Source organism: Balaenoptera musculus, chromosome 3, assembly GCF_009873245.2.
Source record: "Balaenoptera musculus isolate JJ_BM4_2016_0621 chromosome 3, mBalMus1.pri.v3, whole genome shotgun sequence".
Taxonomy (NCBI): Eukaryota; Metazoa; Chordata; class Mammalia; order Artiodactyla; family Balaenopteridae; genus Balaenoptera; species Balaenoptera musculus.
In genome coordinates, this window is record NC_045787.1 from 53,588,408 (window position 1) to 53,605,046 (window position 16,639).

Below are 16,639 nucleotides of genomic sequence, written 5' to 3' on the forward strand. Positions count from 1 at the left end.
AGACCCTTAAAACTAAATCACCCATTTTGCCCAGATGTTTGGCGAAAGATTAAACTTCCTACTTACACTCTGGTTGAGCAGGTAAGCTCTGTGTGTTCTGCAAGTTTCAGGGACCCCGGCCCATCAGTGATCAGGTCCAGAAGCTTCAGTCACCTTGGACACCTTCCTGGCACGTGGAGTCTATACCTCATCGTCTGTTCCACCTCTTGACCCTCTGCTGCGGCCTGGGCCCCAGCTTCCTTCTACTTCCCGTTCTCTATTTTTCCCAATTACAAAAGTCTTCCCCACACTAAGGTTTTGAACCTATTTTCCCTCTTTAAGGTTTGTTTATGGCCTGATCTATGCCGCTTGCCTGACATTCAATTTTGTGGCTGGTGAGTGAGGGGTTCCCATTCCAGGGCAGAAGTCAAGGGGGCCCGTTTCTGAAGCCCCATGTGCACAGGGGTCCATGTGACCAGAGGGAAGGGGTCAGGACTGGGGGAGTTTCAGCTTCACTGAGTCCTCCAGGGACACAGGGAGTGGACAGATGCAGGTGGGCACTACTGAGACGGGACGATCCGAGGGCAGAGGTCCCGGTCATTTGAGGGGAGGGACTCTGAGGCCTGGGCCGGGCCTGGGGTGGTACATCCCCAAGCAGAAAGGGGACAAGGAGCCCGCTCCAGGCCCAAACCCCATGTGTGATCTTTCAAACTCAACGACAGCCACCGCAAGGCTCCACCTGGCAGAGCCCACGGGAGCTGCCCTCTCAGCGGACCTGAGCACAGCCCTGCACACAGTCAGTCTCTGGGGGTGCTGCAGAGGACCCAGGCTCCTGTGGCCACGCTCTTACCCACATCTGAACTTCTGCCCAAGCCCTTCCACTTGGGGGCCTGCACAGGGGCCGCCGGCAGAGGCCTCCTTACTGGGAGGAGGGGAGAGCTGGAAATACACCTCTCCACTCGACCTGGACTCAGGTCTCTGCTAGCCTCCCCGGCCCCAGGGGCCAAACAGCGGCAGGTGTCTTTTGTTCAGGGCTCTCTGTGCAGGGTGACACCCCGACTGCTTGTGCAGGCCCGCCCGACCCCCAACCTGAGTGCCACAGGAGAGTGGAACGGGCAGTCGGCCTTTCTTCTGCGCCCCTCCTGCCCACGTGACCAGAGCAGCAACGCACGCATGGCTGGTTCGCTCAGCTGAGCCCCCAGCCAGAGAGGGTCTCGCCCTCTGCTGTAGGAAGAGAGTCCTCAGGACGGCCATAAGGAAGAGGTGCTGATAACATCTGTCAAGCAAACGCCCTATTTTACTAAAAATCCACGTAGACGTCACATTTCACAAAAACGGCATCCACTGGGATCTCTCGGTCCCTTCCCATACCCAACAAAAGACAGGGGTTCTGAGGAAGAGTCCCCCCTCCACACGCTAGGGCTGCCCCAGGTACCCCCAGACCCCTGGCCCAGTGCATGGAGGTGGGGTTAGTGGAACCCACGCCAGGATCCAGCCTGGGGCCTGTGCAGGGCCTTAACCGCCATCCTGGGTTAGGGACCTGCCAGGACCATGGACACGCTTGCTGCCCACAGCCCGAGCCCCAGCTGGACGCGGCTGCGGCCCCAGGAGGAGGAGACCTGAGGGTCTCAGGAGGAGGGGACCCGCAGTGGCTGCAGCCAGCCTAGCCCAGGGCCAGTGTCAGTGATGGCTGGACTTCCGCTCCAGCTCCTCCTCCTCCAGGCAGTGCCGCGGGGGCCGGGCTTTGAAGAAGTCGGAGACGTAGCGGACCTAGCAGAGGAGAGGAGGGCAGGAGCTGACTGGGCGGGGACAGGACAGGATGGGGCGGCACAGGGCAGGGAGGGGCAGTGGAGCCCAGGAGCTGAGGGGCACGGTGGCGGGGGCAGTGAGGACGGCAGAGGTGGGATCTTAGGGGAAAGATGGGAGGAGAGGGCTAGGGTCCTGGAGAGGCAGAGAGAGGGCAGGAGGGCCCCAGAGGGGGGGGGGGGTCTCTGGTCAGGGCAGGGGGTCGGGGTCCGGGAGCTCACAGTGAGGCCGGCCACCAGCGCCCCCTGCAGGAGGCCAACGAGAACATCACTCCAGTGGTGTTTGTGGTCAGACACACGGGTGTAGCCCACGTAAAGGGCAAAGGCCACCAGGAAAAACTGCACGGTGGGCCGCAGCAGCCGTGCCCACTTCCAGCACAGCCGGGCCTGCACGTAGAGCTGGGGGCCAAGAGCAGCCGTCAGCATGGGAGCCTGCCAGCCCACCCCCGCCGGACGCACACACGGTGACACTGAGGCCAAGAGTCTGGAACCTGTAGGCCCAGGGCCTCCAGTCTTTATCAACAAACCAGAAGCCCATCCACCACCACCTCCACCCACCCCGCTTTACTGAGGCCCAGGGAAGGGCCTTGGCCTCGGCTCCACAACAAGCACGTCACAGAGAAACAAACTCACCGCCAAGAACATCATGCAGTACATTCCAAAGGAGGAGTGTCCAGAGTAGAAGGATAATCTGAGAAAGGAGAGCGCGGCAGGTTTCGGGAGGGCCCACACTCAGCACCTCTGCCGTCAAACACCCCCGGCCCCGGTCCCATCCTGCCATGCCTTCCAGAGTCTGGGAAGATTTCACGTAGAAACACGGCCACTGTTGGACACCGTCAGTTCTTCCCTTTCCATTTCTGTGACAATGCGGTAGGGTCTCGCGGTCTTTAAGGCCTCACCACAAAGATGCTGCAGGCCCTGAACACAGAACCGAGGGCAGACAACTGTGTCCAGCCAGCAGTTTCACTTTCACCGTGTTTCTTTTCAAGACTATTTTCCACCTGTGGTCACTGATACAAGGCTCCCATTTTCTTTTTATATAATTTCAAGTTTTAACAAAGGACATCAACGGACAAGAGAAAAGATGGCAGATTAAGAGACTCCAAAGGTCCATCCCCCCACCCCATAAAAGCAACTAAAAAACTGACAACAACGGTAAGAATCAGATTGGTGGTGGCCGCGGAGGGAGAACAGAGCTCACTTACAAAGAACTGAGATTGTCCGGTCCTGTCTGATGGCTCCCTGGATCACTGGTCGTAAATATTTACAGCAAATGTAATGGTCACCACTGCCTGGGGCAACGGATAGCAGTTGCAGCAAACAGACTAACCAAAAAGCTTGGGAGGAAAGGCCAGGGAATGAGAAGCTCTGGAGAATAAGGGCTGGGATTCCAGAGGCCAGGGCTGGGCCTCAGGGCTCAGGAAAGACCTGAGAAGGCCCTAAGCTCTCACCTCTGGCTGACCAAGCAAGAAGTAAAGGTTAAGGCAGAGTTGTCAACTGACATGCCCCAACACAGCACACAAAGCCCGTCTGTAAAATGGAAGTTTTTTTCCCCCGGTTCCAGGTATTTAAGGACATATCTGTCCAATCGCTAGCTGATCTCTCAGCTAACAGCAGAACTTCACGGCCACTCAGACTCTACAACACTCACTAAGCAAACAACCAACAACTACAACAAACAGCAGAAACAAGCCCTGGGGAGAGTAGAATCTGATTTCCAGAGTTGCTAAATTACAACATTTAAAATGCCCAGTTTTCAACAACAACAACAAAATTATACGGCATGCATGAAAAAATGCGGGAAATACCCGGGGGAAAAAAATCTATTACTAGCAGCTGTCCCTGAGGAAGCCCAGATGTTAGACTCACTAGATAAAGACTTTTAATCTGCCATTTAAAATACGTTCAGAGAGCTAAAGGAACTGTGAGAATGATGTCTCACCTAATACAGAACACCAAAAAGAAACAGAAGTTATAAAAAGGAAACAAATAGAAATTGTGGAGTTCAAAACTATAGTATCTGAAATAAATCACCAGGCAGAAAAAATCTGAGCAGGCAGAAGCGTGTGTGAACATGGAGATAGGTCAATCAAGACTTTTGGTCTAAGGAACAAAAAAAAAGAATGAAGAAAAATGAATGAACCGCAGAGTCTTGTGGGACACCATCAAATGTACCAACATATATACAAATAAGAGTCTCAAAAGGAGAAGAGAGAAAACGGCAGAAAGAATAGTTGAAGAATATTTTCATCAAATGAAAAACATCAATCTACACATCCAAAAAGCTCAATGAACTTCAAAGAGGATAAACTCGAAGAGAGCCACAAAGAGACACAGTATAATCAGGCTACCAAAAGACAGTCAAGGAGAAAATCTTGAAAGCAGCAATAGAAGGGATTCATTGTGTACGAGGAATCCTCAGTAAGATTAGTAGCTAATTTCTTATCAGAAACTATGGAGGCCAGAAGGATGACATATTCAAAGTACTGAAAGGATAAAAACCCCTGTGAATCACGAATTCTACATCTGGCAAAATGATCCTGTAAAAATAAAGGAGAAATTTAGACATTCCCAGACCAACAAGAACCAAGAAAATTCATAGCTCATACACCTACAAGCTCTACAAGAAATACTAAAGGGAGTCTTTCATGGAGGAATGAAGGATACTAGACAGTAACTCAAATCCACAAAAAAACCGTAAAAGTCACCAGTAAAAGTAATTACAAAACATAAACAGCAGTGTTAATGTATTTTGGTTTATAGTCCTGCTTTTCCCTACATGATTAAAAAAAGAAAAAACTGCACATAACTAGACTTACTGGATCATTCCACAATAAATACAAACATCTCATCATTATGTTGTACACCTGAAACTAACATGATGTTATATGGCAAATATAGCTCAATTTTTTAAAAACCGCATAAAACAGTAATTATAAATCTATGTTGATGAGCACACAATGTATAAAGATATAATTTGTGACAATAACCTCGTAAGGGGTGGGGGTGGAACTACATAGCTGCAAATATTTTGCAGAGTAAATACCTATTAACAGAAAAGGCAGTGATGGAGAAATTGAAATACAAACAAAAAAGATACAATATACAGAAAACAAATAACAAGACAAAGAACATTATATAGTGAGAAAAGGATCAATCCATCAAGAAGGTATATTGGGGCTTCCCTGGTGGCGCAGTGGTTGAGAGTCTGCCTGCCAATGCAGGGGACACGGGTTCGAGCCCTGGTCTGGGAAGATCCCACATGCCGCGGAGCGGCTGGTCCCGTGGGCCACAATTGCTGAGCCTGCGCGTCTGGAGCCTGTGCTCCGTAGCAGGAGAGGCCACGATAGTGAGAGGCCCGCGCACCACGATGAAGAGTGGACCCCGCTTGCCACAACTAGAGAAAGCCCTAGCACAGAAACGAAGACCCAACACAGCCATAAATAAATAAATTAATAATTGAAAAAAAATGTTTAAAAAAAAAAAAAAAAGAAGGTATATCAATAACAGTTACAAAGATATAAGCACCTAACAACAGAGCCCAAAATACATGAGGCAAAAACTGACAGAAGCTACGACGTGGGTGAACTTGGAAACACTGCAGAATCCAGACCCAAAAGGCCACAGTGTGTGATTCCGCTGATGTGAAACATCCAGAACAGGCAAATCCACAGAGACAGAGAGTGGGTTAGTGGTTGTCAGGGGCTGGGGAGGGGGCGATAGCTCATGGACATGGACTTTTTTTGTGTGATGAGAATATTCTGGAATAAGATAGCAGGGATGGATGCACAACACGGGGAATGTACTAAAAACCAACAAATTGTACCCATTAAGATGGTTAAATTGGTGAATTTTATGCTTTGTGAATTTTTATCTAATTTTTAAAGAAGGAAAATAAGGACATCAATTAAATGAAAAGTTTCCCAGTAGAGACGGTGAGAGGACAGAGCAGAAGCGTGAGGGTGGGGCCTGAAATTGAGGGGAGGTGGGTCACTCCTGACCCCTCCTGCTCTGCTCCAGGGCCCGACACCCCTGGCGCCACCTCACCCCCCTGCCTGCAGGACACAGGCCCACGGGCACCTGCAGGCCTTGCCCCTGCCTGTTCTCTGCCCAGCGTGGAGCCTCTGCACCTTCTATAGCTGACAACTCGTCCCTCAATATCCAGCTCCCGAGGGCCCTTCTCCAGCCCCCACTCTCCTCCCCGGGTAGGGTGTCTGTGGCCCGGGCCCCCCGCGGTACCCACCTGGACTCGGTGACGTCAGCAGGGCTTCCCCTGCACACCTCCACCTGCACGTACACGGAGCAGTTGACGCGGCTCCAGTCCGGGTCACACACGGCCAGGAAGTTGGGCCGCAGCCGGCCGGCCATGTACTTGGCCAGGTCTGTCAGCGACTGGCTCACTGCACCCCCGAACAGGAACGTCCCCAGCACCTTGTAGAGGGCGGCCAGGTAGTTGTTGAAATCGGAGCGGGAGTAGAGGCGGTCTGTGTACACCAGGTAGGCCTCCCCGGCCGACACCTGCGGGGAACAGCCGGGGACTTCAGGGCCGCTGAAAGGGGTCAGGGTGCGCGGCCTCCCTACGGTCACTGGGGAGCTGGGAACTCCAAGGGGGCCCTCTTCCCCGCAGACACCACCCCGGGCAGGACGCGACCTGCTAACGCCCCAGCCCCCGCCCTCCACGCCCCTCCTGCCTTACAAGGATGACAGTGGCGGTGATGATGACCCCGGCCATGAGCCCATGGGTGATGGTGTCTGGACGGTAGGGGTACCGGATGGAGTCATCTCCGCAGTAGAATCCTCGCTTGTACGGGGTGTTCACGAGCATCAGGATGGCGGAAGGCAGAGAGGCTGGGGTTGGGGAGAGGAGGCCGGTAGCCACGAGGTTCTCTGAGCCCCAGGGCCACACAGACGGGCCTGCGCCGGCACCGAGCGCTTGGACGCCTGCCTCAGCCTCCCTCCGGGTCTCCTCACCTCCGAGCCCACCCGAGAGCCAGGAGGAGCTTTTCTCACAGCAAATGGGAGGTCCCTGCCCCATTAAACCCCCTTGTGATTCCCCATCATCATCAGATAAACACCAACGTCCTGCCCAGGCCCAGTGTCCACCCCCTCAAGGTCGCCCACCCCCTCCCCACCTCGCTTCCCTCCAGCCTCCTCTCTGCCCTCTGCACGAAGCCGGCAGGCAGCCTCCAGGGCCTCTGCTCACGTCCTCCTCGCGGCCCAGAACATCTCTAACTCCTTTCCGTGCTTCTGGGAGCCCTCTCACAGCAGGAAACTTCCGTTCTTCATGGTTCTTGCCTGTGTGCAACTGTGCAATCACCGTGTGATACTCGAATGATTCCCCCGGCTACACACAGCGCTCTGTGAGCACCTGGGGTGGGGGTGGGGGGCGGGGGGGCGCACCTGTCGTGTTCAAGGCTGAGTCCCTGGAGCCTGCTGGGGCCTGGCCTTGGTCAGTGTTTAACAGGCCGGCCAGAGAGATCAGGAACACACCTCATCCACACGTTGTCCCTGAACCAGCCACACGGTGACCCGACAGGCCCGGCCCAGGCCCCGGGAGCTCAGTCCAAAGGTACTTTCAGGAGCCACAAGTCATGACCGGGCCCTGCCTGGCACGGCCACAGCCCCGGAGTCCAGAGGCCCCGCCAGCCAAGGGTGACCAAGGGCGGCTGGGCTCCCTGCTCCCCAGGGTGGGTGCACAGAGACAAACCCAGGCAGGGTGCCCTTTGGCCTTGGCAGGGCAGGTGACACGTGGAAAAGGGTGTGGCTCTGCTGGGGCCTGACGACCGGAGCAGGGGGAGGGCAGGGCCAACTCCTCCTTCCAAAGGCCAAATTCAAGGGCCTCCGGGACCACCGTGTGATGGTGCTGATATAGGGAAAGACTCGGTGAGGAACACAGAGATCTGCCTCATGGAGCTGAGAGCAGCTGGGAATAAAAATAATAGGCACACAATGACCGGAATCGGGGAGGTGGCTGCGGCCTTCAGTAGGGTGTCGGGGAGGCCACACAGGGAAGGTGCCTTAAAGGAAGAAGTACAGGGGAGACCTGGGGAAGAACATCCCCCAGAGGGGTGGCCAGTGCCAAGGCCAGAGATGGGCCTGAGCCTGGAGAGCAGAGTGCTGGGGAGAGGGGCTCTGCGGCGGGGGGGCAGGGGTCTCAGGAGGGTTGCCGCAGAGGGAGGGAGCATGTTTCCAAAAGACCTCTCTGGCCAGGGTGGAGGCCTAAGAGGAGAGGCTGAGAAACCCCACGGCCTGAGCAGGGCAGGGGCTCCCATGGGGGCCCGGGCATCAAGTCAGCCCCCCACCTCCTGTCCCCAAGCCCCAGCCCTCCCCCTTGGAGATTCGGGCACCCCCGATCAGAACTGGAGCTGGGCTCTCCCGGGATTCAGGGCGCAGAGCTCAGAGCACAGGAATGGAGTCTCCCTGTGCCTGGGCCGCGCCAGCTCAGATGTCCCCACAGCAGACACCAACAGAGCCTCCCTGCCCTGGTGTCAACCCCTGGTGTTTTCCCCAGGGCCCTTGTCACCATCTAAGACTGAACTGTTCGTGTCCTGAAGCTTCTAGACTGGGAGCTGGCTCTGCCCGGGCCCCCAGCACCTGGCACATGGCAGCTGCACCCAACCTAATCTAAGCTCCAACTCCTCTCCCCCGCTGCTGTGTGACCTCCAGCGGGCACCTGAACATCTCTGGGTGGAAACTGGGGAGCATAACAGCACTCCCTCATAGGCTGATTGGAGAAAAAGGTTTAATTATTTGCATGCTGCTTAGTGCCTGGCATACAGTCAGTGCCACACAAATGTTTAAATAAATAAGTGCTCAGGAAACGATGCCCAGGGTTGGCAGACACCACCTGGGGACCTCCAGTTGCCACCTGGCGCATCCCAAAAGGGGTCTCTTCTAGGACATGGGAGGAGAGCCTGGCCTCTGCCTGCAGTCAGGGCAGACCCCTCGGTCCCCAGCGGAGGAGCAGGAGCCAGACTGGGGGTAGGGCAGTTTAGGCTGGAGGGGCCCCTCCCTGCGCCGAGGGTAGAATTCCGGGCCCATTGTCCGCACAACCCCGGAGCAAACACACAGCCTTTGTTTCCGGGACCCTGGAGGAGGGGCGGGGAGGGGGCCTCTGCCCCCAGCTTGGCCCGCAAACCCGCCCGACAGGTTTGGCCCGCGCCACGCCGAGGCCCCCAGTTCCACAACAGCCTGCGGCCCAGTCCTTCTCCCGGCTCTCCTGGGCCCGAGCGAGGAGGGCGACGGGGCGCGGGTTCGAATCCCACCGCTGCCCGTGCGCCCCCAGCCAGGGCTCCGCCCTCCCAGAGCCCACTGGACCAGCCGACCCAAGGTGTGGGGTGGAGGGCCTCCCGGGGCGACCCGCGGCCGCGCCCCCCGCCCGGCTCGCCCGAGCCCAGCCGACGCCCGCGTGAATCACCGCCCCGGCCGGGCCGGGCAGGGCGGGAGGGGGAGGCATGAGCGGCCCCCGGCAGCGACTTCCTGCTGCCGCGGGCGGGGGACACCGAGCCCCTCCGACCGGGGATGCGCGGGGGAAACTGAGGCCTGGGAGGGCGCGCGCGGGCGCCGGGGCACGCGGGGCGGGGGCGCGTTGCTCGATCCGCGGCCCGAGGGTCCTCCCCCGGCTCCCCCCACCTCCAGGGGGCCTCCGAGAGGTAGCGCCGCTGCAGCCCCCAGCCCGTCCTACAAAACTTTGCGGGGACCGGGGATGGGCCCGCCTCGGAAAGGGTCCTCCCACACACACCCGGGTCCCCGCGGCTCTTACCGACCAGCACGCACAGCACGTCGAGCAGCACGAAGACCCACCTCCGCTCCATGCCGCCCGCGACCCCCGGCGCCCGTCCCAGCGCGTCCCGTCGCGTCCCAGCCGGGCCGCGGGATCACATGGCCGGGGAGCCTGGCCCAACCCGGGAGGGGCGGGCAGGACAGGGGAGCGGAGGGTGGGGCGGAGCCTCCGAGGGGAGGGGGCGGACTCTGCCCCCGCCCCGCCCGATGCGCGCGGGGAGGAGGGGCGTGGGGAGAGCGCGGGGGTGGCAGGGGAACAGTGTCGGTACGAGACCCGCGGCAGGCGGGGCTGCGGGTCTCCGAGCTGCGGGGGGGAAGGGGGGGGTCGTCGGCGCCCAGCACTCCCCCCGCCCCCCGCCGGGAGGCTGAGGCTCAGGGACAGCCAGTCCGGTGTCACCCCGGAGCGTCCGCGTCTGGCCGCACGCCCCGGTCACCCACGGATTGGGTCGGCTGAGTCGGGGGTCGGGAGAAGGAACGAACAAACGAAGGAATGAGTGAGGGGTGAACGGACAGGCCAGCAGGAAGGGGTGTGGAGGAGGACGGAGCTCGGGCTCCCGCAGGCTGCGCCTCGGTTTCCTCTTTGGGGCACTGAGCTCCTGTGTGCCTGTCTGAATACGTCTGAATCAGGAAGTGCCTACAAATAGATGGGGGGTGTCACGGCTTAACTGCAGGGTTTTTTTTCTTTCCTCCTGAAGCTTAAAATCCTGGCAGCCCTTCCATCCCTGGCATTGGAAAGAAAGTTCCTCTACGCCCACCCTGTTTGTGCCAGGCCCTGCTCCTGGGTGGCACACTTCCTACCCCCTTTTACAGGGAGCAAATCGTGCGGGCGGTAGGAACTTGCCCGCACGCTAGGAAGGGTAGGGTTAGGGTCTGTGCCCTGCACGCCCACCTGGTCCAGAGGCAGCCCTGAGCTGGGAGGCGAAGGAGGTCCACACACCCACACGGGATCCTTGGGGCTGGAACCAAATGAGAGGCCTTGGGGAGTGTCACCACCTCCTGGAGAGCCCTGCCTGGACCTGGCGAGACACAAGGGAGGTTCTGCCACTCTCTCAAGGTCACACAGTGGCAAGAGGCAGGGCTGGGGTTTGAACCCAAGCAGCCTGGCCCCAGTCCCACCCCCAAACCACGTTCACCGGCCCACCCCCTCCAACAATCTTAAAACAGAAAGATGTTTCCCGGCTTTATTTTAGAGATGAAGGAAGCCGCTTCCAGAGAGGGGCATCCCCCGGCCCAAGGTCAAGCAGCTGAGACGTGAACTCAGAGTCCCCGACCCTGCTTCCTGGGAGGATGAACAGACGCCTGTACCGTGGGAGGAGTGGGGGTTGGGAGAGAGCCAAGGTGTGGGGGGGGGGGGCGACAATGCACAGCTGATCTGTGGCTCCTCCACCATTGGCCAGACGGTGGGGTTGAGGGGGGTGTCTCTGGGCCGAGGCCCCTGAACCCCGGAACAACTTTCCCTAAGCAGGCCATCAGACACCGCCCCCCCCCCAACACACACTCAAAATAACTCAGCCCACCCCCAGGACATAACAAGGTTCTGCACGGAAGCTGCTGGACCTGGATTTTCCGCCCGCGGCGTGGTGGAGACAGTGCGGAAAGCACATCCCAGCAACCCTCCTTTCCAGCCGCACACCCTGAGGAGTTGGGAAGGCACATCCTAAAAATGCAGCTTCCTCCCTCACCCCCAGACTTTCTCCAAGGCTTCCAGAACAATCAGATTACTTGCCCGGAGGATTTTTCTCTGTCTGAGCAGGGGTGGGGCTGTCGCCAGGGAGCAGTTTCGGGCTCAGGGGGATCCAGCAGCCCTGGACTCCTGCCAGCGTGGCCCCGCACCGGGAAGGCTCCGGCTCTGTCCACTGGCTCCTCCTGCTGTAATCACAGGGAGGGGTGGGCCCTGTCATTCATTCATCCGTTCATTCATTCATGCAACGGAATTATACGTGTGAAGGTACCTGGCATACATGTTACATGAATGTTAGCCGGCGTCATTATCGTGGCACTTCTTTCACTTTAGCCTTGTGGCAATCGGGTGACTACTCCTCTCTGTGTAGTCGTGACACTTTCAGTTTAGGTAGGGAAGGTGCAACATGATACTGGCATCAATGAAATGTGGGGTTCTTTATTAAGCACCTACTGCGTGCCGGGCGGGGCCAGCCAAAGAGGAGTGTGGTGGGGCCCGACCTGGGTGGAGACCGTGGGGTTGAACACGGGAGGCTCCCGCGGGCAGAGACTGGGTGGGAAGGAGCATGGCCTGTTCCTGACGAGCTGGGAGACCAAGTGGCTGAAGGGAGAGCATGCGGCTGGAGCAGATGTGGCTACCCTCCCCTCCCTGCTGACCTGTCTCACCCTGCCCTTAAAATACCTGGGCGGGCTCAAGATCAAAATGTGGTGAGGGCAGCAAGGATTATGATCAGGGTTAAAATTCCGGCTAGCTGGGGAATCCCCCTGGGACCAGCAAGGCCCGCCCTGGGGGGAGCCGGGCTCGGAGGCATGATGTAACCGAGCCCCTAGTTGGGGCCCGAGCCTCACCTGTGTCTCCTGGAGACTGGGCCTCCCCTTGTGCCTGGCGGTCACCGCTGCCTCACCCCACCTGAGGGGCCCAGGCTTGTCTCAAGGAAGAGGTGCTGGGCGTGGGCAGAAAGGTGCTGGCACACAGTAGGTGCCAACTGAGTGCAGCCTGCAGCCCCGCCTCTCTCTGCACATCTCATGGGGCTCAGGCCACCCTGGAGTCAGCTCCTTGACACGGGCCTCACTCCCTGCCGAGGGTCCTGGAGCCCAGGCTGTACCCCAGGTGGCTGTGCCGGGTGCGTCCAGGCAGGGAAGGCTAAGTGGGCAGTCGGCGCCTCAGTCTCTCCATCTGCACGATGGGCACAGGCCAGCACCCGCCCTGGGGTCATAGTGAAGTGCTTAACCAGTGGCCTGCCCCGCTAGGAAGCACTAGACAGAATGGTGGAGGTGGGCACCTAAGGTGGGCTTCCATCAGAACCCAGCGTCAATTCACCCAGAATCCCAGAACCGCGTTGCTCCCAGGACTCCGCCACCCCTCAAGGGCGCACTACCTTCCAGTCGGGGACAGGGTGACCTTCCCAGTTTAGCACTGAGTTCCCATCCGAGAGCCCCAGTCCCAGTGACGTCGCCCCTCGTGCAGGCCACACCGACCTCACGGTCCCCTCCCCACCCCTCCTGTGCTCTCAGACTGTACCTGCCGACCCCCAGGCTTGAGCCCCAGGAGGCAGGCCAGCACAGACCCGGCGCTCAGTCACTGCTTCTGAATGAGGGTGAGCCCATGAGCAACGAACAGCCCAGGGGCCAGAGCCCAAACTCTCGCAGGATCACAGCCGTGCGAGACGGTCACAGAGCCGTCTTCACGAGACCTGGTCTCCACCTACTTCTCAAGAAACGAGGGAAGACTGGGCAGGTCACACCATCGAGCATGCTGTCAAGCTCCCACCGCACCCCTCCGTCCCTGCCCGCAAAGCCACAGGCCCGGGTCCTTCAGGCAGGTTATGACTGATGAGGAAAAGTGACACAGGCGGCACAGGAGGGCCAGGGAGTCCTCCAAACCTCAGAGGCCAAGAACCCCCTTTCCGTGACCCCACCACTGTCCTGTGTGTCGCCCAGTAGGGACAGCCCACCGGAGCAGGGGCTGAGTTCACTTCCCAAGTAATCACCGTGGAGCTCAATCCCAAGTCTCCTCTGAGCAAGGGCTGCGGCTCCAACTACGGGGGGCGGGGGCTGTGTGCGCAGGCATCGGACGCCCGCAGACGCCTCCACGCTCCAGCTCTGGAGCCACCACTGCCCACCCTCCAATTCTGCTTCGGGGGGGAGGGTTACTCCAGGGGCTGGCTTGGCCAAGCCCCACCCACTGGACCCCCGAGATAGGGAGGCGCTACAGGCTCCAGTCAGCCCCCAGACTGGTGGGACGGGAGCGGCCTCTGCTGGACAAAGCCACAGCCCAGCCCCGACCTCTGGACATTCACAGGGTGTCCGACGTGCCAGGCGCCCAGTCTCCATATCCTTACAGCAACCCAGCAATAGGGCTGCCAGATTCAACGAAGACATGCACAGGACTCCGTTATATTTGAATCCCAGATAAGCGACAAATCACTTGTTACCATAAGTACGTCCCAAATGTGATATGGGATATACTTACACTGAAGTATCTGTCTACCTGTGATTCAAATCTAACTGGGTGTCCAGTATTTCATCTGGCAGCCCCATCCCAGAACCACAAACCAGGAAAACAAGAACTGTGGGGACAGAAGGGTTGGCTAAACAGTGGGGTCGGGTCTGGACAGCCCAGTCCCACTCCAGAGCCCAGGGTCCTGGGCCAGGGAGGCCGAGGCCCCAGCCCAGGACTGTCAGCTTGTGGCCACCTCCTCCGTCCCCCTCCCAACCCCGGGAGCTGCCTGTGGGTCCAGCCTCCAGTGTGGCCCTGGCTGATGCCAGGCTCCTTCAGCAGAGGGGCTGGAATCAGGGTCACCTGATTCCATGCCATGGAATCCTGGCATGTCCCCTGGGAAGGCCCCTCAAACCAAGCACCCGGTATGGTTAGAATGTAGGTCACAAAAGAGCTCTACTGCCCCTGTGTAGAGTGGAGAAAACCCTGGACAACCTGGAAAACAGTAATAGTAGAAGTACAACGACACTTCTCTTTGTAAGAAGCCCATCCCAGGGGCTGTGCAGGTGTCCCCTACCACCGGGGACGGAACGGGGGACCTGGGTGTGGTGCGGTGCAGTGCAGCTGGCAACTCTGCCCTCGGGTCTGGGATGGAAACGAGTGGACCTGCAGGCAGGCAGGGCCTGGCTCACCATCAAGACCCCTGAACCAGAGGTGGATGGCACGTCGCCTCCTGCTCCACTTTCAGGGCCTCTTTGGACACGACGTCCAGCGATAACCAACAGTACGGAAGGTTCCTGGTCAGCAGATGATGCCCCTGAGGGAAGCGACGGTCACTCTGCACCAGCTCAGGAGCCTCAGAGGCCCCTGCTACCTTGCAAGCAGATTTCCAGTCCCCGGGCCTACAGGGACAGCCTCCTTCGCCTGGCCCTACACTGTCCCCTGGCCCCACTGCTGACGCCACTCTTGTGGGCCCAGCTGCCACCCTTCCTGCCCACGTGCTCTGTGCTCCTGTCACTCCTCCCCCCGGAACACCGGCCCCTCCCTGTGAGGCTTGTCGGACCATGTGAGGGGAGGAGGTGGCCCCCGCCCAGCCCATCTGAAGACCCCTCCTGCCCCGCCAGAGTTACTAGTGTGGTTATGGGTACAAGACCCAGAAACAAGGCTCACCCAACCTTCTGCAGGGACCACAGACTGAGGGTGGCCGCCTCGGTCACCACAAGGGGCCATGTGCCCAGGCATGACAGTAAGAAGCAGCAGAAGGAAGAGAAGCAGTAAACACCGCAGTGACGCTGACACTTGACTCCTGAACCCACTCCCGTCCACGGGCATCCCTGGACGGCGCCACGAGCGGGACTCCCGTAGCCTCGTGCCAGGGGCTAACATTCTGAAAACCGAGGCAGACAGACACCAACGCGGTTACGGCCAGGAAGGCCCGCAGAGCAGCAGCCACGGCCACAGGGAGGCCGGGCAGGGCACTGGCAAGATCTGAGCCGACACTAAGCAAGAGACTCCTTTAAAACAACCACAAGAATGGGAGATGCTGTGACCCATACCATGGGAAAACAGTTAAGAGATGTGTGTCCAAGAATAGCCCAGATGGTGAACTATCCAAAGGTTTAAAGTAACTATTATAAAAAGGATAAAGAACGTACAAGAAAAAATTTGGAGAATTTCAGCAAAAATATAGAAAAAAACAACTGCAAATACTAGAATCAAAATATACAGCATGTGCGTCACAGACGCAGTGGGACGGGCCAGGTGGCAGCCTGGAGCAGTGGAAGGAGGGATAGGGAGCAAGGATGGGTCCAGACACAGAGGGAGGGCAGGACGACACATGCAGAGTCTGCGGACGACGACAGGGGTCTGCTGAGTAACCAGGGACCCAGGAGCAGAGTCCAGAAGGGGCAGCAGAAATACCTGACACATGACGGCCAGGAAGCCCCCCCAGCGATGAAAGGCATCAACCCTCAGGTCCAAGGAGCTCCATGCAGGAAACACCAGGCGCAACACATCCAAACATACAGAGAAAATCACGGTAGGAAAAAAAAGACATCGTATTTAGGGAACACAAGTGAAAATGCCAAATTTCTCGTCAGAAACACGAGAACCCAGGAATAAATGGAACATCTTAAAAATGGCGAAAGAAAAAAAGGAAACCTAGAATCTTATACCAAGTTGAAAAGAAAAATAGTGCTTGAAAAACCAAGGAGGGGTACGGACATTTTCAGCCAACGAGCGCGAAGAGCACACTGCGCAGACTCACCTCCCGCCTCAGGAGGGTGAGCCTGCCTTTGGGGGCCGTGGGAAGCGCCTGTTGGGACGGTCCCGGCAGCCCCAAGCGCTGCGGGGCCGGGCAGCCTCAGGCAGGGGCGCACGGACTGGCAGCCACCCTGGAGGTTCTCACAGAAGCACAGGGGAACCGCCGCGCGGTCCAGCTCCTGGGTGTTCACCAAACACACACCTGCACACGGGGGCTCACGGGCGCTGTGTCTACCGCCACCACACCGGGGACACCGAGGCGCCCTCGGGCAGGCGAGCGGAGCAACGCCACAGTCCGTTCCAGAAAACACAGTTACTCAGCACGAAGAAGTGAACAACGAAGCCACGAACAGCCACGGAGGAACCTTAAACACACTGAGCGGGGCAAGAAGCCGGCCTGGAGAGGCCACTTACTGAGAGAGGAGGAAACCAGAGGATAGCAAACGCCACCTCTGAAGCACTGAAAGCGTGAACACAGAAAACTCCGTCACAACCATTCCAATCCCTCCTGTCCCACCCAAACGCCCCGGGCTCCCACGCTGGCACAGCCAGCTCTGCTGGGACTGAGCCCCGACTCCACACACCCAGCACGACTGGCCCCGGAGCCTCCTCCTCCACTCGGCCTCCCTCCCAGTCCAGGCGGCCCTCACCCCAGCCCGTGCACAGCCTCCACAGGGGCTGCCGTCTCCGC

General features: G+C 58.4%; 1 protein-coding gene across 1 annotated transcript; it reads right to left on the minus strand.

The window, feature by feature from the left end:
* Nucleotides 1-1,258: 1,258 nt before the first annotated feature.
* On the minus strand, nucleotides 1,259-9,692 carry PLPP2 (phospholipid phosphatase 2). The gene is given in 7 exon segments (XM_036848188.1): nucleotides 1,259-1,668; nucleotides 1,671-1,749; nucleotides 2,007-2,183; nucleotides 2,418-2,475; nucleotides 6,028-6,302; nucleotides 6,481-6,632; nucleotides 9,547-9,692. Coding segments are annotated over 7 exon segments (819 nt in total). The 5' UTR covers nucleotides 9,599-9,692; the 3' UTR covers nucleotides 1,259-1,642.
* Between the last annotated feature and the right edge of the window lie 6,947 nt (nucleotides 9,693-16,639).